We start from the raw sequence: 27,077 nt of genomic DNA on the forward strand, positions 1-27,077 counted from the left end.
TGTGGGCACAGATGGGATGAGAGAATTTGTATAAAATCACAGAATCATGGAATGGTTTGGGCTGGAATCTTGCTCTGCCACAGGCAGAGACACCTTCCAGGAGACCAGGATAATGCTCCAGTGGATATCCAAATACCAACAAAGGTATACCTTGCAGAAGATTTCCAGAGGGCTCTGCTGGCATGTGGAGAAGTACCAAAGACAACATCAATCAAAGGGGAATTTCTTCCTTGGGCACCATTTCTCAGTGCAAAAGTGGAAAAAGATTACATCAAAATAGACTCTACTGACTGTACAGTGAAAAAAATTGTATTTTATTTATGTCACAATAGAAAATATACTAAAATTAAGTCAACAGCCACCTAAGTGTGAATTACGATGTATTTAACTCTCTGTGCTATAAAACCCCAGTCTGACACACAGCACATATGGCAGAAGATCAGCCACTGGTCTCCATCCCTTGCAACACCAAGGCACTGTGAAGGGACAGCCTGAACTCAGAGGGGTTTTTTGTCTCCAAGCTTAGAAATACTCTATTTATTCCTACATCATTTACTTCAGCAGAATGTAAACAGAGCAGAACTGAAGTCAGAAATCACATGAGGTGGGTATATACAGAGTAGCCTTGGCACCACAGGATATAATATGGAAGCCAGTCATTGTACCAGAACCAGAAAACAGAAGGATTAGGTCAGTAAATATCTTATTCTGTCAAATCCTCAAATCCTTTCATCTCTTCTCATTGTCAGATAAGGACCACAGTCTGGTGGGTTTGCTCTGGGAACACCAACACAGATCCTAATGACACATATTTATTTTAAAAAAGATTCTTTATAAAAGAGACATCAATAAATTCCTCTCAAAAGTAGAAAAGCAGTGGTTAGAGGCCCATTTGAAATATTTAAATATACATTACAAATTATAGTGATGCCTCTAAGAGTATCCACAAGTGTTTCCTAGGATATCCTTCATCATTATACCTCCCCTCTTAAGTGATCATTTACTATGCTGCTTGTGCTGTTTGTGCCCATCACCTACAGTAATTACATTAAAAGGTAGATATTTTACAGGATTAACTCCTGTGCCATGATCCTTCATTACACTGGTTTTGATCAAGGGTCAGATATATTTTATTTTGCCTTACAACTGCAATATTAATCTAAAATAATCATAAAAAGCTCCCTATCACATGCATGAGGATGATTTCTCAGATCACCTCTCTCTCCCCAGTCCAAATGTAGATTATGTTTCAGACACAAACACACCCTGAGACATTCACACACAAAATAAAAAAGGTCAAAATAAAAAAATAAAGAACCCTGGTTATTTTGCCTTCAGAATTTTTAAATATTTTCCCAACATCTCAGCAAAATTATGCATTTTAAAAAGACTGCAGGCACTGAAATGATTGTCAGTCATGCAAATAATCACTTACTTACACTGTATGAGTTTGGTTTGGATAAAGCAAATTACCATTTGAAAATAACTTGAAAAACACTCTGGGCTAAGAGCATGCTTTATAAATTTTAGCTTGGCCACAATTTTTCTTAACCTTTTTCTCCTCAATCTCCATTCAGTCACTATACTAATACAATCTAAATTAAAAAAACAGCTTTGAATTGCCACAGGTGCATTCAACTTTATGTAAAACATGTAAAGAAATAGCAAATATTGGCTGCAGCTGAAGGTCAAAGCCCGAAGAACTTCAGAGTCAGGCAGAAGCAGCCCTTCCTTCTGCTTTTTTTCCTGTCTCAATATTGGACTTTGTCTAAACACCCCAGATCTTTTATTTAGAATTAGCTGTTGAATAAAATATATATTAGATATAATAGAGCTGACACTAATCTTTGTTTCTAATTACTCTGCTGTGAAAGTTTTACAGTCACACAGTCACTTATGAACATCTTAATTCTGCCCATCACTGTTGAAAAGAGGTTTTTGATATAACTTCAAGTGCAATGACCACAAAAATGGGAAAGGTGTCCTGCCTTGGGAGATGGGATTTAATGTGACTCTAAAAGAGCACACACTGAGATCTGAGATCTTCCTACTGTTACCAGTTTGGGTAGCAGGCTAATGATTTTACCCACCTAATCACCTCCTGCTTTGGACAAACGAGTGCTGTGTGTATGATGACTTCAGCCTAATTTGTCAGATCTTGTCTGACCCCATGTGCCAGGGCTGACAAGTCCAAAAGAGCTGATGTAATATACGAGACAGGGTTATCATAACTTCATCTCCAAAACTAGGTCTGGGCCACATGATTCCTAAGGTATGCCAAAACCACGAGAGCCTTTGGAATTGGCTCCACGTCAAATATGCTGAGCACCCACAGCATTCCCTGCACTCAAAAGCTCTGGACTCTAAGGGGGAATAGTAGATCCTCAAAGATATACAGGTAGTGAACCACGCTGTGATCGAGGCAGCCAACTCCCTAAGAAACACTGGAGGATTTTAACCCACTTGGCAAAAATAGAGGTTTAAAGATTTAACTTTAGACATTGATTTCTAAATGATTTGATTCAGTGTTTTAGAATATGAAGTTTTCCAAGACACTGAAACTCAAACCTTGCAGTTTGAGTACATCAGCGAGTGCTTGACCTCAGCTCCTGCACTAAAAATTTCTCTACCTCGAACTACCACATATGTATATTTAGCCTTTGAAATAACCCTAAGTACAGGCTGGTCAGGGATCTCAAGTGTGGCCAGAACTTATTATCAGACCAAAAGGCAGGCTCTTGCAAAGTCATTGTAGTGCTTCCCATCCTTATTTCAGCAAAAAAATGTACCCAGCATGGTGTTGGTTTTAAGAGTATAATCAAATTGCAGAATCACGCTCTATTTAGTGCTGGTCCCACTGAAGCAAAGTTCCTGTTCGGTGGGAGGAGAGTCCCTTGTAACAGGAAAAACAATTGTGCCAGGTTTAATCAAAAGTGAAAAGGATCCTGTGAATGTTCCCTTTGAGCCACATAACCCACTGCTAATTTCAAGACGGGCTCTGAAACGAGGGCAATAAAAAACGTCCTTCAGAGCAACCGAGGAGGAGCGAAGAGCAACTCCTGCTGCAGCAAATGCCAACATCTGCAAGTCTGCTCCCTGCCACAGGAATGCTTCTGCCTACCTGGAAAGCCATAAAAGAGGTAGGGGAGGGAGGAGGGAATAAAATAGCTCCTTGGCTGCAGGCTTATCACTTTGACTGTTCTCCAGCATTTCTGTCTCCTCCTTGACCTCCCCTGCACAAATACGCACAGAGCCGGGGAGCCGGCAGCTCCTGGAAGGCTGAAACAAGTGGGAAATCGCTAAAACAAGTGGGAAATCACTCATCCTGAACGATGCAAGTTTGCATGACAGGCACTGAGGACAGGCTCGGCTGCCTCAATAGCCTCTGATTATTGAAATACATTTATCAATTAGGGGATTTTGCATATTATCAAACTCATTCATTAACGATGCTTTAGCTGATTAGTTAGAACGTCACCATAAATACAGAGTTTTGACAGGCTGGAGGCAATTTATGACGTGGAAAATGTACTGACCTGCTCACATCAGGAAACCTGACTGGAAAATAAAGAACTTGGCACTTCGGTCTGATTATTTTTTCCAAATCCTTAGGTCTGTGGTCAGGAATCAGCTTCATAAATTTTCCAATGGATTTAAGGAACGATTCCATATTAAAAGCAGAGTTGAACACCACAACATCAGCAACCAAACTGTAAAAAGCAGTGAAGATTAATGAACATATTGCTGCCACAAAAGGAACAAAATTATTCTACAGGCAAAGGAAATAGGATACCTATTCTCATAAACAAACAAAAGGTGCAAGTGGATTCTAATTAAAACCAGCCTTTTCACATGAATTAGGAGTAGCATATGTACCTTAATCAGAAATGTCTTAATTTCTGTCTATTCACCCTTTGAAAACATGTTTAACCTTCTTTAAGTAATAATAAATTACTATTATTAATCTAAAGGAGCACACCCTATTCTAGCTGTGGAGTTTTATTCATAAAATGGTAAGTATATTATTACTGTCATCATCTCTTAGAAGCATTATGAAGAGATAAGGCCCACTGTAATCTGACTTTTGTAGACTTAAAGCTGAATGAAAATGAAAATTCCTCAGAAATGTTTTTTATTGAAGGACAACTTACCTTTGTTTAACCTACCTTCAACTGACCATGGGTGTCAGGCAGCAGGACACTAAAGAAATTGAATGCTATTTTAACCTATGCAGACACAATCCTGATTAAGATTATATTCACTATATATGAAAATAAAATACATAGCATGCAGTAGCCCTCCTACCAAAAAAAGTTTGAAAAAAAAAAGGCATATAAATTTAATGTTTTATTTCTACTGCTGTGTTTTAAAATCGACCAGATCAAAAATTTTAACCTGCAGTTCAGCAATAATGTAGGTATTATTTCTCCACTTAGAGTCAGTCTGGAGAAAATAAGCAGCTGTAAAAAACCTGAAGTATCTGGAAGTTTATCCTGGCAGTGCTGCCACAACCTGAGCTACACCAATACACGCAACACTAGCTGAGGTAAGAAATGCTTTATGGCCAGTTGGTTTTCTCAATATGTTATACATTGTAGCACAGACCTACAGGTCAGAAGATACATCGAGGACATGTGTTCATAAGTCACAGGGCTGGGGAAAAGTATATTTGAGGTGAGAGGCTGTCATTCATCCTCTCTGCATCTTTCTGCTCTCTGGTCAAGAAAGAGAACTGACACTGCTCACCAAAGCAGCAGGAATCAGCAGGAAAAGCAAAGAAACCCCAACATTACAGAGACATAATCCTTTTCAAGCTGGCTGCAGGAGCTGGCATGCCACCCTCTTCCCCACCTACGGTTTTTCACCCATCAGAAGCCTCAGTTTTGTACAGAAGTCATCTTTTCTGCACTGATTTACAGATGACACGAGGCAGGAACCCGACACATCTCTTTCCTGCTCTCTGACACACAGCAAAGGCTCCAACAACATCATCTCACCTTTTCTTGTGCATGAAGTCTTATCTGCCCTAACTCCGTCCTGCAGGCTCTGCAAATCAGGGGCAAATTAGAAAGACGAACTCCTTAGATCAGGTACAAAAAGCAGAATTCTGGTTTTTTAATGATCCAAAGCACCAGCCTGAAGGTTCAAAGTGCTCTAACTTTAATCATCTCCAAAAACTCTGTGTAAAATTGGAAAGGTACGTTTTCCCCATTTCTAACATATTTAGAAGATGGGAAGATGGCATCTCTTTGCAGATGACCACTGGAATGTGAAGAATAATACAGATGAGATGGCTTCTGTTTTCTGTTAAATTGGGGTTTCAGCAGAGCAGAAATGGGAGATGAATATTACGTAACTACGTGAAGATGATACTGGAGGCTGAAGGGGACAGAATGGAGCATCTATTGCCCCATCCCTGGAAGTGTCCAAGGTCAGGTTGGATGGGTTTTGAGAAATCTGGTCTACTGGAGTGTGTCCCTGCCCATGGGGTTGGAATGAGATGGTCTTGAGAGTCCCTTCCAACATAAACCATTCCACAATTCTCTGATCTGTAAAAATCATCTTTATTTATCTAATGAGAGAAGATACTTAAAATGCATATTTTGAGGATGTTTGTCAGTTTACAACAGATGTATGAAAAATAACTGCCATAATAAAGCAAAATATATATACAAAAAATATTCTTTTCCCAGTGCCAGAAAACACTTCTTTTTGTTAGAACATCTGAAAATGGCTGCTACTGTTTTCAAAAGATCTTTTCACTTCACATTCCCATCTTTACAGCTCAGTAAGTGAAACATGTTGCAAACACTGTGGCAGAGGCAGCTGCAGAATGGCCAGAACATACACAGATCATTAATTGAGAAATTTCAACATAACTGCCTTAGATTATAAAGATGCAAAAGCTTAACTTGCACCTTAAAATGCTCAAGCCCTATTCTTAATAATTCGTCCACCAAAAGAGAGGTGAGAAAGATCATGGAAATGAATCTATTGCAGTTTAAAACAAGTGAGTTTTGCTGTTTCACTTAGGTCTGTGCAGTGCCTAACCACAAAGCTTTTCAGTGGTGTTGTTATTAACTTCTTTCATTAACTCAGATTCGAGAAATACATTTGTTTTTAGCAACAATAAAGGACCGCAGCCTTTAAAACGTCTGGGTATTTTAGCACTGCACAATTTCTGAATACTAGATGAAAGAAATATAAGGATTTATCTGTTATGTTTACTGCCCTCTCTTCACAGGAAAAGTGCTGCAGTACATTTTAATTTCTGTTTATTTCCCTAAAACCCTCTCCATAATTTCAGCTGGATGCAGTAAAAGCTATGGCCAAGCATGAGCTGAGTAGCTGCAGCTTTGTGAAGCATCCATGAAACAAAGCATCACTTACAGCCAAGGCACAGGTCAGAAATCCCACCAACAATGGGTACACCATAGCAGCATTGGTGGATTTTATACAATAAATTGAGACGATTCTTTAGAGCAGAGTGGTTCAGCCACACTGATTTTATGAAGCTCTCCTCAGGACTCTGCTGGTACCTCAGTTTGCTACAGGGTCATTGTTTATAGAATCCCAGAATGGTTTGGGTTGGAAGGGACCTTAAAGCTCATCCCATTCCACCCCCTGCCATGGGACACCTTCCACTATCCCAGGTTACTCCAAGCCCCATCCAACCTGGCCTTGGACACTGCCAGGGATGGGGCAGCCACAGCTTCTCTGGACAACCTGTGCCAGGGCCTCCCCACCCTCACAGGGAAGAATTCCTTCCTAATATCCAACCTAAACCTACTCTCTTTCAGTTTGAAGTCAATCCCCCTTTTCCTGTCACCACATGGTCTTGTAAAACATTAATACAAAATAATGAATATAAAAAACAATCAGTACAAAATAAAAATAGAAAAATAATTAGTATTAAGAAATAGTACATGGAGAAGGACTCCTCAGGGTTACAATGCTGTAGACAGAAGGAGCCCTTAAATAACGAGGAGCAGTGCAAGCAACACCTACCATGAAAGAATCTGGTTGTATCCATACTGAAAATCCCTTTCCTGGCATTTCTGGACAGGATATGCCAATTGGTTCTCATGGAAGTAGAGGACCTTTTTCAATTTGCCAAGGTCAGGGCGGAGGGCGGCGAGTTCAGCCAGGTTAAGCACCGAGCTTGCAAAAAGGATCCTGGAAAACAAGGAGAGCAGTGTTTACTGTCGGCGAGCGTGCTCGCAGGGGTCACCCCTTCCCCTGCTCCCCACTCCCTCCCCCCAAGAAAAACATAACCCCTATAGGGACACATCAATAGCTAAGCCTTAATACCATGTAGCAGCATTCGAAGTTTTGATCTCTTAAAAAGCAGCTGCTAAGAACCCAACTAGAAAAGCACCGAATCTCATTGGTCTTCCCAGCTCGGTTACAGAGAGATGCAAAATAAAAAAAAAAGCTGGATGGATTTTATTGAAAAAGGCAAGAAAAGCTGTATCTGAAGGACAAATGGAACAAAGATAAGGCTGGCTAGGGAATACTTTGCTTGCCAGTTTCATTACACTTTACTTCTTTATGCAACCGACTACTGAAATTCAATATATGAGCAGGAATGGCACATGTTCATGTTATGACATAAACCCTTTTGATTTATGCAGTGCACTTATCTAGCATGGTCTGCTTTTCTTTTTTTTTTTTCCCACCCTTTTTCTGTTTTATTTTCACATTTTTATTAGGTATCCTCTATAATGAAATGTTGTTTCTACCCTTGCACCCCAGTCCCGCCGCTGCACTCCTGCTATTCCATAGTCCACAACATTGCACACATCCTTCAATTAGATAAAGCAGACACAAACAACACTAACAAGCTGCTATCTTAGCCCTGTGTAACTTCCCAGGCTATCAGAAAATGAATGTATTTAAATGCGTAATATGAAATCCTGACCCTACTGTAACCGGTGGCAGATTTCCCTGCGTTTCACCAAAAGCATGTGAGCATCTCCTGGCCCCTGGCTAGCACTTCTTCCAAGCAAAGTGAATCCTGAACCTGCAGAGAGCTGCAGAGCCTCAGACATTTGTGTCCTGTATTTCTTATCACAAGGGATTAAAAATAACGAAAAAAATTGAGATCAGGTATCTATTGCACGTAGAACATTAAGCTTAATAAACTACTTTTCAACACAGCCTGTTTCTGAACTGTTTTTTCCTATCCACCATTTTAGTGGTTCAGATTCAGAACTGATTTATGCAATGTTTTATTCTTTTAAAATATTTCTTATTTTTTCTAAGTTTTTTCTTTTTCTATTTTTATTCCCACTCTTCCTATTTTTACATTAATTTCGTGTTCAAGATTACTGCCAAACTGACATCACTAATGTGAAAAACTTCTGATTCTGGTTGTCAACCTCAAAACTCATGAACTTCCCCAAACATCCATCTAGATCATATATATTATATCGTATCTCTGCTAACTTACACCCTTCTTAAGATAACCTGTACCTACGGAACAAACACTTCCTAGGGCACAGATCCTGTATCCATCTTCATCAACCTGAGTCAATGCTGATCTGAAAGGCTTACAAAAGTAAGAGATGACTGTTACTGCCTTGTTCATCAAATATTTGATGGTTCTAAAGGGCTTGTCACACAGAATGCCAATAAAGATATGAGCTCAGGTTTATTATGAGCCATACTAGAAGGAAAAAATAGTTTTAGGTATGTCATTACTTATTTGTCACTGTGAGTAATGACCTCTGGACCCCATAGTGACCTGGGTGCCAGGCTCAAAGCAGAGCAGGAAAAGCTTCCTGGGGGCGATGTGAAATCCCTGCTCAGCACTAGAGTGACAAAGAAAAATGCCAACTGGAGAAAACATACCCCAAAACCAGCAAAAATGAAATGAAATGGTTGCTTGGAAAAATTTTGGCTATTGACAGGACAAGGGGAAACAGCTTCATACTAAAAAAAGGATGGGTTGACCTTAGATAAAGGAAGATGTTTTTCCCTGTGAGGGTGGTGAGGCCCTGGCACAGGGCGCCCAGAGAAGCTGTGACTTGCATTTGCCAAGGTCACTTGCATCCCTGCAAGTGTCCAAGGCCAGGCTGGACAGGGCTTGGAACAACCTGGTCTAGTAGGAAAAGTCCCTGCCTATGGCAGGGGATTGGAACAAGATGAGCTTTAAGGTCCTTTCCATCCCAAACCTTTCTAGAACTCTATTTCTGGATTGCACTACAATTTATCTTTTCCTTTACTGATTTTTCAGAAAATTCTTTTCTGCCATGAGTTATGGGAAGAAAACTGAACTGATACAGGATAGTATTGATGAACCTGGCTGCATTTGAAGGAAGAGAGGGGAAAAAAGAGACAACACATTGGGACTGAAACCTCTGGAAGGAGCACAGAGCAAGGGTGGGAAGTTCAGACAGTGGAGGTGTCAAGGTTAACACACTGACTGGAGAGAAAAGGGCAATGGAGAGCACAATGAGAAGAGATCCAGGAACTAAGCTTGGACAAAACCATGTAGCTCTGAATAATCTAACCTTGCTCAGATCAACAATGGGATAATTAGGAGAATGTAAAAAAAAGATAGTAATAGCCCCAGGCAAAGAAAACAGTGTCTGCAGTCTTGGCTTAGGCAAACTGAAGGAATTCAATAGCATCATTAGAGCATGCTGGAGCCTGGCTTCTAGCATGGCAAGAAAGGCTGAAAACTTAGAAAGCTTGTAAGAGGTAGACCTAAATTTTCTCCACTGTAAATAGAAAGTGGTAAGACTCCACTAACAAGCAGATCACTTATCACTGCCCAGCTCAGCACAATAAACTGGTGTCAAGAGAAAACTGTGGTGATGACTAGCAAATTCAGATGTAGAGCCTGAAATGACTTTGCCTATGCTTCTTACAGCAAGGAAAAGAATTAAAATAAAACCTTTGATTAGAAAACACCCTCCTCGATTCGCTTGCGTTACTTTGCAGCACTTCCAGAATTTATCCTGACTCTAAGAGGCTCTCATGGCTGCTTCTTTACTGGCAGAGAAGCTGCTAACTACCAGCACCAACCGATTTCCCTGGCTTTACAGGCTTAAATAACACCTGACAGCACGAGTCCCCGTGAACATGCCCACAGAGCAGCCACATTCGTGGCTAATGGACTCACGCAGGGCACTGGAGGATATGCTGGAGTGTATTTCCATTTAACACCTATTACAAGGGGAAGAAAGGAAAGTTTATTATAATGGAACGTGCAACATAAATATATGTCAGTTGTCATTCCGTGTGACATCAACTTTCATTTTACCTCGGGTTATTATTTAAGTAATAAATCCTAACAAGGTGAGCTTTATCATCCCACAGAGTGTATCCGGGAGGTAGAGACACAAGGTGATGGCAAGAACACTCAAAACATGATAATTCCTGACAGCTGCTGCTTGAGCACAAGTTAAATTGAACAGTTTATCTCAGCATAAAGATGTTATAAGGTTTTATGTTTAATTTAAAAAAATTAACATAAAACCCAGAGAAAGCAGAGTTAGGCAATCTTTCACAAACATGACATACTACAATCACTGTATAAGCTGGATTAGTACTTATTACCATGCTACTAGAGAATTAAGCTGTTTTTAGACCACCAAAGAGCTTTAAATTGCAACTTTTGTCTCTGTAAGAGAAACCTATATTTAAAACGTCTGCTAAATTCAAATTAACAGCTACATCATTAACTTACCATCTCACAAAAACCCCTTCAATTCAGCCGCTATTATGGTGTCCTTATCGAGACCTATCAACACTGCAGCATTTAATATATACAGTGCTCTCCAATAAATACAGTGTGTGAATACTCACTAAACCTGTGCTGAAGGTCACATTCCTAAAGCTCTGCCCCAGCTCTCCTCCCCAAAACATCCCCGAGCATTTTGCTGTGTGACAAGTGACCTTCCTGCTCAGAGCAGGACCGTCCCAGAGTAGCCCTACTGCCTTGGAGACTGGCCAAATTTCAGGGCCACCATCCATACAAGCTGCAGTCTAAAGCCATGCTTGTGCTTCATCTGAATCAGTTCACAGTCCTTCTGAGAAGCTACTTGTGTGAAATTAGTTAAGCATGTGTTAACCAATATAAATATTCCTGGGAATGAAGCTGAGTCCACTTGCAGGTTCAGAGATGCAACATGTCCACAGAATTCCCTGCCCACTGCTACTGTCTTCCCCATTATTTCACTCCAAAGGACTGAAAACCAGTAAAATATAAAAGCCCTTTTTTTTTTTTTTTTTAAATTGCTAGCAGACAAAATGACTAATACAGGTTTCCACTTATATCAAGCAAATTATAATAGTGAAGGTGCTAAAGTATTTTTATTTGGCTTTATAAATCTTCTTTGTGTCACGCAGCCATGATTTACTCTTTTATGGCACTGCCCTAAATCTTTCAATTAAATTCCCATGCAACTTAACTAAAAACACATTTTGCCTTCCCCTTGGGAGACCACACAGGGCATATTTATGTATCTATGGATATGGAGGCTGAACTCTCCAATCCACCAGGCTTATAGAACAAAGCGAGTTTAAAACAGCACCTGATTTGTAGTGGAATGTTCCCTCAGTCTGGCAGAAACTCTGCACGAAGGACAGATAAATGTGGCCACTATTTGTGTGGCAGTACAGGTAATCCAGCTCTCCCTGGAAAAGGGGGATTGCTGTAGGATACAATCCTGCAGCAGCAGCAGCAAGGACTCTCCTGCTCCGCAAATAAAATCCAAAGCCATAATTCTCTGCTGCAAAACAACGACATTCACAGTAAAATGAGTTTATGATTGAAGATCCGGCAGTCCAGAAAACAGCCATGAGCACTCTTCATCCTCCAGGAGCAGTATTACAATAAAACAGACTAAAATTTGGATATGGCTACAAATATGAGCCTTTTAGGGAAAACAGATATTAAAAAAATACTTTTCAGTAGATGGCACTGATTGAACCAGTGAGGCCCTGGCACAGGGTGCCCAGAGAAGCTGTGGATGCCCCATCCCTGGCAGTGTCCAAGGCCAGGTTGGACAGGGCATGGAGCAACCTGGGATAGTGGAAGATGTCCCTGCCCATGGCAGGGGTGGAATGGGATGAGCTTTAAGGTCCCTTCCAACCCAAACCATCCTGTGATTGTATTTCTGGATTGCACTATAGTTATCCAAACCATTCTGCTCTATGTTGCCCCCTTAAAGGCCAAGGCAAAGCCAAGAGGTTTGACCACAGACACATCCACCTGGAGAAACAAGGGCTCCAAAGGTGGTGGAGGCTTCCAGCTCCTCCAGATCAAACCTCATGGCTTTTATTCCCCCATCATACAGTTCTCCTTGATTTCAACCCAGCAATTAGACAAGTCCATGGATTTGGCTTTATCTTATAAATGCAAACTGTGTCTCAAATAGCACGGTTAATGCCTGCAATCTTAAACAGACCACTTATTTTGTTTGTTATTACACCATTTTTATATGATCACCTTACAGAAGTTGCATTTTTATCACTAGCCCAAGAACACACAAATTACAAGCACACATAAAATGCTTTTCCTTTTCCCATTACACAACAGACAACACTGAATTTCTGAACAATAAATACTAATAAGTGGTAATATGTGACAGTAGACAGTATAATAAATAATAAATTAACAATAATTTTTTGACATGGAATGTACAAATGTCAAAAAATGCTTATAGATATTTTAACTCATAAATTAAGGTTTTTGTAGATAAAGATAATTTGCAATGTTTACAGAAATAATTAAGTCTTACTATTTTAATGGTCTTTATTTTTCAGAACAAATCACAAGGGTTGTCATGCCTTTCATCTTAATTAGGCCATGTGTTTGTCTTATTTATTTCTATGTACTTTCATAAACGTTTACAAATATTAATTGTAAAGAAAAATATTTTTTCCTCTTGCTGTAATTGCTATATGTACATACAGTACACAGTGATAAATATTCATGGCTGCTACCAGTTCAATATCGAGGATTTGGGAGGTGCCTTGTATGCTAAAATACAGCAGGAAGGAATAGCCTGGTTTCAACTCATACTGCCAATCCCTTCTTTTTATATACTTTTGTTTTAAAATACACCATTTAAAAAAATCAAAAAGTTAAAAAACACATTTCTTAATTTGCAAATTATTTGGGTTCACTCACAATTCCTCCTTACCCCTCCGATTCTTTATTTAATTTAGCTGATCAGGATATTTATGTACTGGAATCAAACCTCAAACAAAATTTCAGGCCAGATCCTCAGTCCACATCATCAAGAACCAGTCTTAAACACTTTTCCACTATTTTTGATGACCTTTAACTCAAAAAGGTATAAAAAACTATGTGAAAACAGTGAATTAAAACTACTTTTCCATGTAACATCAAGAAGTAAGCTTGAAAGAGACTCTCACAGAGCAGACTTTTGAGGGGGGTGTATTTTGTTTGGACTGCTTTGCTTTTCAGGCAACAACACTGAAGCTTCTTGAATTTTATTAAGTGTGTGTGGTACTATTTTTTTCCCTGATTTGTAATTAAATTTGGCTTCAATTAATTACTGACAGATGCACATTTTTACTTTAGTGGCCAGATTGTTCACCATGGGCTACATTGGCCTCTCTGTTCCCACGAAGGGAGAGGTCAGGACCAAGCAGTCAGAGCTGTGGTGATGGGGGGAAGGAGAAACCATGAATCCACATCGTCCTCCTTGCTCAAATTCCATCAGCAACAAACAGTGAAGCAAAGGAATTTTATTAGAGCAGAGAATAAGCAAATCAGAATAACCCACAAGTGAAAAGCAGCTACTGCTGGTTTATATAAGATGGACAGACTAACTCTGCTCAAATAGGTGCTGTGATGGAGCAAAGAAAAAGTGGGAAGCAAGATAAATAGAGGACATAGTGACTGAAGGCAAAAAATTCACCACAGGTAAATATACAGGATGCAGTGATGCATAATAAAATGACATTTTTAAAGAAAACTGTTTGCAAAACTGACGTTCTACTCAATTAAGTAACATTTAAGCAGCATTATTTATTGGTTGTAAGGCTGCAAATTAATTTAATTTGGTATCTTATCTGTCCAACTCTGGAGAGAAGCCAAACATGTCAAATGCCTGGCATGAACAACGCAATATGGCCAAGGGGTGGTAGCAGCACAGAGAAGTCCTTGGGCTACACAGAACTACTCTTCAACAGCAAACCTGAACAGCAAGCTTTGAGTATTGTTAACTTCACATCTCCTGGTGTCAGCTTGGATCCAGGATGGCACAGAAGAAATAGTCAACATCATGGATCTATGGATCCCACTGCAAGCGAGGGTGATTTATCCCACAGAAAGGGAATCGAACCCAGCACAGCACAGATCCACCACAGCACTCAGGGCTTCCCTTAAAAAAGGTTTCTATCAAGAGATGCTCATATGAAGTAGAACAACGGCTGATTTTCCATTATTTTACTAAGTTCTGACAAAGTAAAAACTCAAATCTTTACCTAATGTTCAGGTTTCCACATTTTGTGTTTTAAAACCACAGAAGACCCACTCCCTTTGCACAGTTGCAGAGAAAATCATGGTTTGGGTTGGAAGAGACCTCAAATATCATCAAGCTTCAATCCCCTGCCATGGGGAAGCTTTGCTGACTGTTTAGGGTTACATTTCAAGTGCCCTGAAAATTCTGTTCTCCAAAGTATTTCAGATTGGTTTTTATGTTGCTTTATGCACCTTGATATCTAAACACTTTTTTTTTTTTTTTAAAAGGAATTTGAAGACTGTCACTAAAAGGAACTCAGCTTTCTTAGCAAATAGCTTTCACATTTTTCTAATATCCCACAGCTCTGATCTCACACAATCTATGAACAGCAAGTCCTTTAAAAATTATTTTTATGGAATCTCTTAGCTAATTTTCCTAAAAAACTCCCACTCCAGAGCATCAGCCCAAGGCATAACTACTGCCTAAGAATGAGGACCCTCAGGAAAAGCAGGATGCTTCCCAGAAAACTAATACAGTCCTCGAAAAAACTCAGACTGTCATAAAACCTGAGCAGCTGGCAACTCTGTCACCATGAAGTATCCATATGGAAGACCGAGATGTGTCAAACTACCCAAAACGAGTTTGGATAGTGCAGAAGATGGAATAAATAATTCAGTATCTTCAACACTTTCAACAGCAGGTAGTAGATATGCTACCTGCTCCTACAACGTGCCAAAATGTAACATGCGAGTGAGAGCGAGCGAGAGAATGTGAGTATCTCCAACCTGTTTTCATGAGGATATTTTGCTCGAGGAACTTCTCTTTTTAGAGGCATATGATCCGTATCAGATGTTTGTCAGGAGCAGGCAGCACTACAGAACATTAGGAATAACTTAGTGATTTTTAATATATATTCACAAAGAGAATTCTCAAAGTCCTGCGTATACATGTATTTTAAAAAAAATGTATTTTAATCAAATATTACAAAAAAATAGGAGGGGAAAAAATGTATTTCTCCCAAATGCCCTTCATACTTTTAGAATATTTGTTGCTGCAGCATAGTGGCAACTTTCCTGCCTTAATACAAGCCGAGCAAACTATTCCATGTGCTCAGTGAAGTGGCAATCAGATCCACATTTTAAATATTTCTGCTCCATGTTCATGACATAGTTCAACTATAAAACTACATTGTGCAGTGCCAGTCTTCTGCCATCTCCTCCTCTGAGAAACAGCCACACATTGGTGCATAAACCTTCATCATTTATACTCAAAGGAGATAAAGTGACACTTCCATTCCCCAAGAAATTAAAATAATTTAGTGCTTAAGGGCTTCCAGACCTGCCTTTGGAGGAGCAAACGCCTTCCTACCTGGATTTATCAACGAACACTTCATCAAAAACACAGGGACAGCAGGTAAGCTGATATTCAAAAGCACATCAATAAGGAAAATGTCAAGTTTTGTGTATTGCACACTATTTTGAGCCCCTCCACTTTCTGATTATAACATTTCTGTAACTCAGCAAAGCCCACACTCGCTACCAGATTTGAACGATTGCACCAAAATGGCTGAGCGACCGACTGAAGTGAGATTTCAAAGAAGTGAGACAAACACTCGCCTAAATTCAAAAGCTGCCAAACATATTTCATCAGACTTTCAAAAGATAATTGTTTTGTCTGTTCTGAATTAAGCTTTAAGTGCTTTAAGAAAGGTTTCTCCACAAACATGGCGAAAGATCACAAAGTGGAGCATTTGGAATGAATGGAACCCTTCAGTCATATATTTATTTAATATCACTTGCATCATGCCTGGCATATACCATAAGCTGCTTTATTTCCATGTCCATAACATGATTTTAAGGATAATCTATACTGATGTCCTACCATTTTATTTCACATGTTATCATAACAGGGTTTTTATTTATAACACAACCAGGGAAAAAGAAGGAAATAAAGGGTCTCATCTCTGCAGCCCGGAGCTCCTGACATGGGATGTAAGGGACCGATGCAAGAGCTGAAACATACAGGAGAGAATTAAAAGAAAAAGAGAATATGTCAAACTCATGAGAGAATTTAACAGCCATGGAAATTAAGCCATTGCCCATTTTTCTTCTCCAGCTCCAGGCTGAGAGTTTTGCAGGGTTAACAAGGACATTAGACATTTATGGTCATGTTTGATCAACTGATACAACACGGATCTGATCCTTGAGTAAGCAACTCAAACCTGAACACTGCAAGATGCTGGTATTTCCCCACATGGAAAAATCCAATAATAAAATAATAATTTAATAAAAATACTTCCAGCTTCCATATATTTCAGAAATTGTGCTTTCCCAGCGTGTGGTGGCCGGTGAACATACACTACAAAGGACAGAGAGTTCTCAGTAAGACAAGTCCCCAGAACCACAGGAGCCACTTTCCATTAGGGTGCCCAGAAAGGCTTCTCCCAGGATGCTTGTTCTGCTCTGTTCATCTGTCCCAGTTTGGATTCCCCGGTTGCTGTCAGCCTCTACCCCTCGTCACTCCCCTAGAGCTTCCCCACTGGCCCCCATTCCCTGGTCCCACCTTTTTCCCCAGATAAAACTGTGAGTTCTGGGCTCATGTTGGTATTTGCCTCTGCACCCTTGGACAGTGTAGCAGCAATAAATGCTCCTGCCAGCATCACCCAAACGCCCTTCTGGACTCTTTGGTACTGAGTGTAACACTGAACCCACCCGTGCGTCTGTGGGGGCACGCGGGGCCCCACGGAGCCGGGCAGGGATGGTATTACCATCACATCTCATATGCAACTACTACTTCTGAATTCTTTTTATCATTAAATAAAGCATCCAGTGCTTTATTTAATGATAAATTAAATTCCCATTTTTCCCCAGGAACACAAAAGAGAAATATGTCTCCCTGGGGTTGAAATCATATGTTAAAAAGATAGAACACCATACCAGATGTTATCTAATCTTTAAGAAACTGCGGCCAAGGCTTGCTTATCAAGGGCCACCAAGCCAACCAGGGCCACAGTGAGAAGTCAGGAGCCCAAGCCAAAGTTAAGATAAGCGAATGTCATGGTCTAGTGATTTAATCAGCTCATGTAAGACCATGTAACTGTTTATGTATCTTATGGACCCTGCTCACCACAGTACCTGACAGGTTTCCCAAAATATTATCTTTGTGAGAGCGTACAGAGTGATTCAGCATTTTCAGATCTCATATCTTCACTCCCAGAGAGATGTGCAAGCACAGATGTCTGCGTGCATGCACATGCAGATACATGACACATAAATACTATATACACACATATTTTCTAGCAAAATCCACCATAAAACTATGAAACATTCTGAATTGAGCTATTTAAACTGTGGCCAAGAAAACTGTTGACAAGAGCTAATTTGTTATTGAAAAAAGACTGCGCATCTCTCCATGACAGAAACTAAAAATCTGTTCAAGATGGCTGGGCAAGGAGTTTTCATATCTGAAAAGGCTGAGCAAAGTAGAGTAGTTTTGGTGAAGGTCTCCAAATAACACCATTTTTCCAGCAATGCCTTTGAACTACACATAAAACCTTTCAGGAGCTCCTGAAAAGGAAACTTGACTCAAGCTGTTTGTCAAGATGACTGGAGATGTTCTTTGGAAAGTATTCCCAAAAAGTTCTGGAGCAATGGTAGCTGTACAATCATATGGGATTAATTTTCTGTATGTATCTCTTTATACTGCTGGAAGAAACAAATTAACTTGAAAATTCAAAGATCTTTATACAGCCCTGTGCTCTTAGGTACAAATATTTAAGTAATCTTTACTTCCTGTCAAACACTGAAATGGATATTAAATTATATTAAATTATTATAGATACAAGTAGTAAAATTTCTTTTCTGCTTTCTCTGTTAGCTCCTGCATCTTGGTATTTCTTACACAGAGTATGAAAGATATTTTAATATTATCTTTGATTTAAATTGCTTCTTCTATTAAAACACAAACTGTGTGCTTGATGTATAAACACCTGCCCAGAAGCCTCACAAATTTTCCCTGTAAGGGATCACAGGTTTAGGAAAACAGTATTTATTCACAATACTCCTTTCCCTGATGGTTTCAGGATGCCATCCCTTTAGCCACTTTTTTTTTCTGTCCCCTTTAAAATAAATAAATGAACAAACCATACAGAAGGAAGGAACTTCAACATTTCAGCCCCAACTGAAGCCAGAACTCCCCACTGAGCCCTATGACCCCCACTTGCATGTGCTCAGCACAGTGGGCATTGCACCAACCTGCAGGTATATGGAAGGGGTGAAATGCTCCCCTTGACTTAAATATGAAATTAAGGAGAAGAATATAATTAGCGTTTAAAGAGTGGGGGAGAAAAAAAAATCTGGGAAATGTCCCTCTCTCCTTTTCCAGGACCTGTGGACTGACTTCATGAGAAAGAATCAGTCTGGTAGATAAAATATAAAAAATTCATTCTTTCCTTCTCTCTTGTTCCTGTGTGTTAGTAGAAGGAACAAAATGAAGGAGCAAGGAACCAGTGAAAAAAAAAATCAAGCCAAAATTACATCCGTCAGGGTGATGGAGTGCAGTGTCCTGCCCAGTCCCACCGCAGACCTCCTCGGGGCTACTGTTTCAAGTAAAAATTAAACAAGATGACACAGAAACAGTCCAAGATTGACATTTTCCAGCTTTGTGTCATGTTACATTATTTGAATGAATCTCAACTTTTAAAAACATCCAAAGGAAAGGGAATGAGGGTTGTATAAAACAAAAAAGACATGTAAGAAATAAGACTCTCACTAGAAGACAGAGAACCACCCATGTTGATACTACCAAAGGTAAGAATATTTTTAAGGACACTGTTACTTATCCCATCCACTCTCATTTTACTGCCAAATTAATATAAAAAATGCTTATTATTCCACCAGTATTTTTCCCCTGTGGCTTTGCCCAGGTTGTGCCCATAGGTCCATCTCAAAGGTTGCTGATGGAGCCCAGTGTTCCCACCACAGCCGCTCTCCCAACCACCTTCAAGGTCCAGAGTCCCGCAGCACAAGGGTTCAGCTTTATTGGAGGGACAACATCCTGAAACTACTGAAAAAGCTCTTCAGAAGTATGAAAAATAATATGCAGCATTTTTTTCTTCAGTTACCAAGAAATTCGAAGCAGCCAGCAATCAACCTCCCTCTTCTCAGCACTCAAAAGCACTTACAGAAAGCCTGTTCTTAACCTTGCTGCACAGAAAAAGTTCCCTTTTATCTTCCATTTATTTTCATTTTTACCTGAAAGGCAGAAAAGAGTTGGGTTTTATGTACACCAGACATGAACTGAACTTTTTTTGCAGTGCATTAGACTGCGATTGCCTTCCCCCCATATGAATGCATACCTGAATTTCCACAAAAAAAAAATAACAATATTGCCCTTCTGATTTAAGCATGGCCTGTACTCAACATAATGTTCATCTATACGTGTTCTCACTGTTTAAGAACTCGGCGCAGGTGTTATCAATAAAATAAATTTATTTTTAAAAAGGATGCTATTCTATAAGCTTTGAAGCTCACACATAGTCTAACTTAAGCCAGCTTGGGCTCATCTGGTCTTTAAATGAGCCCTTTCATGTGGTCAGCCCACGAGCCATACGTACTGCTGCTCAATCACGCCACTGTACATCGTCAGCGCGAGGATGATTTGCATGATTTGCATTTCCTGTGCGCTCCAGCTTCAAGGAGCTCTAAGCACCACGTACAAAAGAAACCACCGCCAAGTAATGCAAAGATTTTTTAGTTAAACCAGATGAGACTGTTTCAGTCAGGCTTGCCAACAGTGAAAAAGAAAAAAAAAAACAAAAAAAAAAAAAAAAAAAAGGGGGGGGGGAAGTCTCAGGGATATCCTGTTAAATAAGGATTTATTTGGAGGGAATCTGAACCTTAGAATCATACCTTTACTTTTAAAATATCAAAGCTCTCTGAGACCCGTAATAAATATGGCCTAGCAGAAAATAATTTCATTAAGAACTTTTCTTCCCCAATATTTCTTAGCTTTTGGCACCACATTATGTTAGTAATTTATTTATTTATTTAATAGCACATAAATGGATTCTGATTACATTCAGTTTCATAAGGTAGAAAAACTAACCTAAATAAACTGAATTCATTGATAGCTGGTTAATACTTTTCCCTATGAAGAAATCTTTTATTTTATCCCAAATGATCAATAAAAGCTAATGGACAAACAACTAAGATAGAAACAGCATTACAGTGGGCTTCAATGAATAAGAACTAAAATTTAAAAAAAAGTACCAGAGCCTCGTTGTCATGAAAAACAGAGACAGATGGGGAGCCAGACCTATATGATGCTACAAATAGATGAATATCTTGTAAGGATTTCAACAAATGTTATAAGACCTAGTCAAAATTTGAAAAAGTACAATGCAGCAGCACAAGCAGATCTGAAGTTCACTTGAAATCCAAGCCATACTATCATCATTATATAGATTAACAATGTTTCAAAAAGACAGTAAAAATTAGAGCCTTTATAATATCTTTTCTAGATAATGGCACAGCTAAAAATGTCATTATTGAATACAAAAAGAATAAAATTAAGGAAGTTTGCTGTAACAGCTACTTTGGAAATGAGGTGCATCCTGTTCCCACCTGAAAAGTAAAAGTGGGTGTGTGCACTTCACGTTCCAATATTGGATTGTATGGCAGGTCTCCCTTTAAACTGGTAGATAAACTGAGATGACTAAAGACTATCAGGCTGAGTGAGCTGTATGTGCCCAGCTACAGGGTGTACATCACACCTGCCTGACAGCGACCCAAGTCAGGCTGCTCCAGGAATCTGCACATCATCATGCTCCAGAAAAACCACAGCCAACTCCCGGCACCACTGCCGCTTCCAAAGGACACTTGTTTTTAGAAAATTCAGTTGCATCTTGGTTTGGTTTTTTTTTTGTTTTTTTTTTTTTCCCCTGTGTTGTTCAAATGGAACCAAATATAAGATGTGGGCAAAACCGTTACCGAGGGGTTAAATTCTGTCTTGAACACAAAAATTCCACTTATTTCATTGTTGTCTGCAAATATACAGTCAAGAGCCACATTTAATCACCACGCGTAGTTTCTGTATTGTGACTGTAAGATTTAGTAATCGAAATGGCTACCAGAATAAAAACACATTCTGTCATTTTTCCACTTAGACAGCCCCTGTATAATGCTCTTAAAGGTCAGCTAATTTTATTATGGAAAGTAACTAATAACCTTTATTAATTCTTACGCTCGCAGTTTTCAAGCATGTCAACCAAATAAATAATACACTGCAGGAAGACACCACACAAACCAAGCTGTTGAATACAATCTCTCTGCGTTTGCAACAGACAAAAGAGGTCATTAGAAATGTAATACACGGGGGTTTTTTTGCTCTGGAAATTAGGAAAACATGAATAGACAGCTTTTTGAAAGCCAGGCTGCTGGTCCTCCCCCATGCTCCAGGATGCTGAGACCACCAAATGAGGTGCTAAATTCACTAATACCCAAGCACAACCATGATCCCAAATGTTATGCAGCACCTTTTTTTTTTTTTCCCCTAATTTCCTAAATTTTCAGGATGTGCACAATATTGGAGACCATAAGAGTTTTGCTTAAAAACTTTTCTGCTGTTTTTCATTTAATAAAATGACTGAAAAACGTGTAAATATCCAAGTTAAAAAGATATGTGTTTATATTTTATTCTCACGATATCTCTTGCATGGAAAGCATCGTTATGTTGCACACTACACAAAATGATGCAAGAATACCCCCATTTATTAAGGATTTTTGCTTTCCTTAAGTGGATCAGAATGTAGAACTGTTCATGGTAAGCATTTCCTAGCACACTGCTTTGGGTGAGTGTGTTCCTAAGAAACATTACAACGCCTGAAACTAAAAATAGATGGTTATTTTTAGCTATTTAAACACACGAGGAAAAAGACACAGTTTGTATCAGTCTTCTTAAATTTACAAAATAATTCCATAACGCGCCCTGTGTGTGTGTATCATGAAAATCCCTGGCACTGAACCTCCGGGCTCACACACCGGCTGCAAGTGGAAGCAAAATGGGGTTTAAAAGATTCCAGCAACAATAGTCTTGTGACTAAATCAGAAACAGAAGCACAAGTCATGAGCCAAACAGATACCTATCGGTTTCCTTGAGCTTAATCTGATTAAAACATGGCTCTCAAAAATGTTAAATAGAATGCCACGTCAGAGAGCTGGCAAGTGATAAAAATAGTTCATGACAGGAAATCATTATTAAAGCAGCATTACTTGTGTATCTGTTATGGAAATTTCCCTGTAATTTTTCTAGGTTTCCCCTTATGCTTTTTGTTGAATTGCTGTTACACTTCTTTTTTTTTTCCTTTTTTTTTTTCCCCCTCAATGGCATGTAAGTTTGAGATGTAAAAAGAAAATTATCACTGCAATTTTCCAACTATACTCTGCTCAATACCATCTCAAGTGTGTCATACATCATCTTGTCATTCACTTGAACAAGAAAACACATAATATTCAGAGGTAGAAAATAATCTGAAATGGGGAAGTGCCACTAGGGCAAAACCACATTCATATGCCAGCACAGGGGAAGATTTGAACAAAAAAAAAAAATTAAACTTCATCTTAACTTCAAGGGCTTTCATAATGAAAGCATCTTAAATATAAACTTAATTGGGGGAAAAGTTTCTATGAAAAGCTGCTGGGAATGACAGTAGAGGCATTCAATAGTTCACCAATAAATATTAGGAGAACAAACATTGAGAATATACCATTACAAATCAACCTGAATGTTTTTAAAAGCTTACACAATTGAAAGAAGATTCAGAACCTTAAGAAAAAATTTTAAAAATAAAGTCAGTATTTCAATCCCTCCTATCATTACCACTCCCCCTACAAACATCCTCGAGATTATCCTTCAAAGCACCCCATAAAATACAAACTAGAGTTGTAGTGTCTTGTCCTGCCTTTAGTTACATAATCCAGAAAAAGATTTTACAACAAAAAAAAAACCCAACCAAACAAAAAACAATCCCTACAAATACCTTTACAAGATCTTGTCGTACAAGGCTAACTCTAATTCCTAAGTCCCTATTTTTCCATACTGAAGAGACTTCAACAAACTTGAACAGCCACCCCCAAAACCTTTTGGTTTCTTTTTCAAATGTCACTGGTGAGAAGAAGCCTCCATCCATCACATTAGCTTTCCATCCAAAACAGACATTTCATCTCTAATGATGATTTGGGCTTCTCCCAAGAAAAGCCAGGATTATCTGGTCACTGATGCAGTGCCTTTGCATCAGGACCCCCAACGTCCCTCCTGTACCACCACTCGTCTTCCCTCTGCCCCCTGCACCCAGCAGCCTCTACCACTGACACAGACACTTAAAACAGGCAAGGTTTTTTTAAATTTTAGGTCAAATTCATGATTATTTGCCACTGGAACATCATAAGGCAACCACATGATGCAGGGGAACAAGGAGACACTTCAGAGATGGGTCTAGATGGAAGTAGGGCTGGTCTTTAATTAAACTCCAATTACTGCCCACCTAAAATCCAGAGATGACAATGCAATCACAGCAATAGTGACAATTCTTAAAGACAGCAGAGTCACCACATGTTTTGCAAGTGTGTCTAAGACCTCCTTGAATTTTGTCCTGGATGCACAGCCAAGCTCTGTCTGACTCAGCATGAAAGGGAATGTGCATCCTATTAACAGCACTGCTTAAACCTTATTCCATAAAGAGTTTTCCAAGAGTGCTCACATCTATCCCTCCCACATTAAGAAATTATTATCTAATACAGGGAGTAATCAGCTCATGGTCTTACTACAGTCATCCTCCTTGACAAAGCAGGATAAAAAAACACCCAACCTTGAAGCATTAGAAAGTCAAGGTTCAAAACATTCCCATATATTGAGATCAATGCAAATTTATTTAGATCTCCATGCAACAAGACCAAGTGTGGCCTCTTGATACAGCCTGGTAAATTCAAAGTCCCTATTTCTGCAATGGGCCTTCAGCAGGACACATGGAATGTCACAGTGAAGGACACAGCCTCAAGTGAGGACAGAAAAGCTGGTGACAGCTAATCCAGAACTAGTTTAAATGTTAATTTTAACACTTTACCATGCCAGAAGATTGTTAAACACTGAATTTCATGTTGTCTGGCCAGTTTTCTAATCTGAAATACCAAGATAGAAGAATGGACTAATAGATAGTTAATTTATTACAGCATTACACACCCCTCCAAGTGAGAACTGAATGGCAGAGTTCAGGTGTGCACTGAGAGCCATCCAGATTGATGCAAATTTGTTCCCAACATGCCCTTTCTCATTCCATAGCCCCTCTCAGATCCATTTTCTCTGTATTACCCCAGGAAATGAGACATACAAGGGGAAAACAGACATTTTTGTGGTGCTTAGGAGCAAAAATATGTATGTGTAGAATTATATAGAGGGCCAGAACACCTCCCATCACTGCAGGCAAAATGAGTCATCCACTTCAGAATAATGACCAGTAATTAAACAAGAATCTGTAAAGCTGTTAAGTGCCTGTAACAATTCCAACCTATGACACTGAAGGGATACAAACTTCCCATGTACTGAAACCATCCATGTGATCTATCATGGAGTGGAGCCTCTTACAAAACAACCTCTCACCCATAGAAATTCTTCTCCCCAAGAAGCCAAACAAAAACAATTTAAAATATTTATGGCCATAAATTTCAGCCCTGTTCCATAAACTGATGAAGAGACATGACATCATGCTAACTACCTAGACCTGTCTGGTTGATAATAGTCCCAGGCTTCGGGCTGAAGACAGAACTGCAGGAGCATGGAAGGGTGTGAACCTACAGGTCAGCACAGATGCTGAACACAAATCTGACTGGCCAAAGCCAGAGCTGACACTCCAGCAAATATAGGAGGTCTGGGGGTGCAGGGCTGACACCACAAAAACAGTCTTGCAGTATTTTTGCCTTCTTTTTAGCTTCCTTGGACTGAAGAGGAAGGTTTTCCTTAAAGGGATCTAATTGTTCCATCCCCCAGTTCCTGTATATCCACAGTTCTGTTTTCAAGTACAGACAGAAGCAAAATAATAGCAAGTCCCATGCTCCAATGGGACACTTCTATCTGTTTTTTATCAGCATAGCAAGCTGCATCTCCCTTTGCTCCATGGTTTCTCTCACATTTACAGACCTGAGCTACATATCTTAAGCTTCCATTGCTTTACTGAAGTCCTTTCATACAGCTCATTTCTACATCTTGTCTAGAAGTATTTGTTTTACCCTTCCTAGCCCCTTACATCTCTTAAGTGCCAAGCACTTGGCCGGCCAATATTCCCAAATCAGGCTTCAAAGAGGCAATGCTGAATTATCTTGACTCAGGTTGTGACAAGAAGGGGCAGGGGCCCCCAAAAGCGTGGTGCTCTGCTGCTGCAGGAAGGAGCAGATGGCCACCTTCCAGATGGCCGCCAACCTCGTCTCACCAACTGCAACATCTGTACCTTGAGTTACATCTCAGAGGATGGTCCTGACACAGACTGCAGGTCACTGCCCACGGCTCCCAGCCACACGGCTGCTCCACAAGCCAGAGCATTTTGCAAAATGCAGAATGACAAGCCTGAAAAAAGGTTACAACTAATTAAAGTCTGTAGCAGGGCACAGTTGAAAGAGAGTTCAAAAGTAGATGTTAGAGAGAAAGCCATCTTAAATATATATATTTTAAATGTTTCTCAAATCCAGTGTTTTGTCCCCAGCCACAAACATGCCTCGCTTTCCACATGGCTCCTTGCAGACCTGGAATTAAGATGGGAACTATGCAAACCCAACCAACCCCAATGGTTTTGCTTCCAGGTCACTCCACAGCTGAGAACGAGCTCATTTTTTCAGCTTCCAGACCAAAAGTCTCTAACAGCACTACAAGAGTACTCAAAAATGGACTGGATCCAGCTTCGAATATGATAAACTTCCCAAGGCTCAGTGAAACAGTGGTCAATGAATTTTAGCTTGAAGTACGAAAGAGCAATTTGTGAGTTCTGTACCCTCTAAGTCTAATTTTAACACAGCCACAAATTATATTGTTTCTTCACATGAACTTAATTCAACTCCTCTTTGGGGCAGTTAAACTTGAAACCTACCAACAGGAAGGTAACCAAACAATTTTTTCTGCCACAATAAAAGGCTGGTATGAATTAATGATTTCACCAATTTTACAGCATACATTCTTCTAGAGTTTATTTAATAAATTCAAAAATTAAAATGTTACTGCTTTCTTATTCTAAATGCATAACCTCCTCAAAAAGACTGTTCCCAGACATTTAAAAGGAAAAAATTGTGTTTTACAATAGGAAAAGGGAGCACACCGCATTTCAAAATCCATTAAAATATAAAATTCTGGTTACAGGCTCAACAATCTGCCTAATTAGTTTTTTTCTAATTAGCAGGATGCTCTAACCTCTTTAATAAGACTTCTGTGGACAGAATGTTCCATACTGGTTATCCATCTGAGGAAAAAACTAAACAAATACTTCTGAAGTGCAGCTAATAGAACAAACGTGGTTGGGCTTCGTGGTCAGAAGCCTGCTCTGGCATGTAATACTGGCAATCTGCAAAAACATGAAATATTCTACCTTGGATA

The 27,077-nt window shown here is 39.5% G+C and overlaps 1 protein-coding gene across 11 annotated transcripts in view; it reads right to left on the reverse strand.

The window, feature by feature from the left end:
• The window catches only part of GTDC1 (glycosyltransferase like domain containing 1), a 198,123-nt gene that overhangs the window by 105,185 nt on the left and 65,861 nt on the right, over positions 1 to 27,077 (reverse strand). For 9 of the 11 annotated variants that reach the window (XR_011152049.1, XM_069021295.1, XM_069021294.1 and 6 more), the window contains 2 exons: positions 7,009 to 7,176; positions 3,537 to 3,710 (listed from right to left, as the gene is read on the reverse strand). Coding sequence is in view for 10 of the 11 variants with exons in the window: in XM_069021295.1 (XP_068877396.1) it covers positions 3,537 to 3,710; positions 7,009 to 7,176 (342 nt within the window). In the remaining variant the exon portion in view is untranslated. Of the gene's footprint in view, positions 1 to 3,536; positions 3,711 to 4,997; positions 5,047 to 7,008; positions 7,177 to 25,944; positions 26,061 to 27,077 lie in introns of those variants that run through there. The other 2 variants (XM_069021296.1, XM_069021299.1) reach the window with 2 other exon arrangements.

Source organism: Aphelocoma coerulescens, chromosome 7 (genome assembly GCF_041296385.1).
Source record: "Aphelocoma coerulescens isolate FSJ_1873_10779 chromosome 7, UR_Acoe_1.0, whole genome shotgun sequence".
Classification (NCBI taxonomy): Eukaryota; Metazoa; Chordata; class Aves; order Passeriformes; family Corvidae; genus Aphelocoma; species Aphelocoma coerulescens.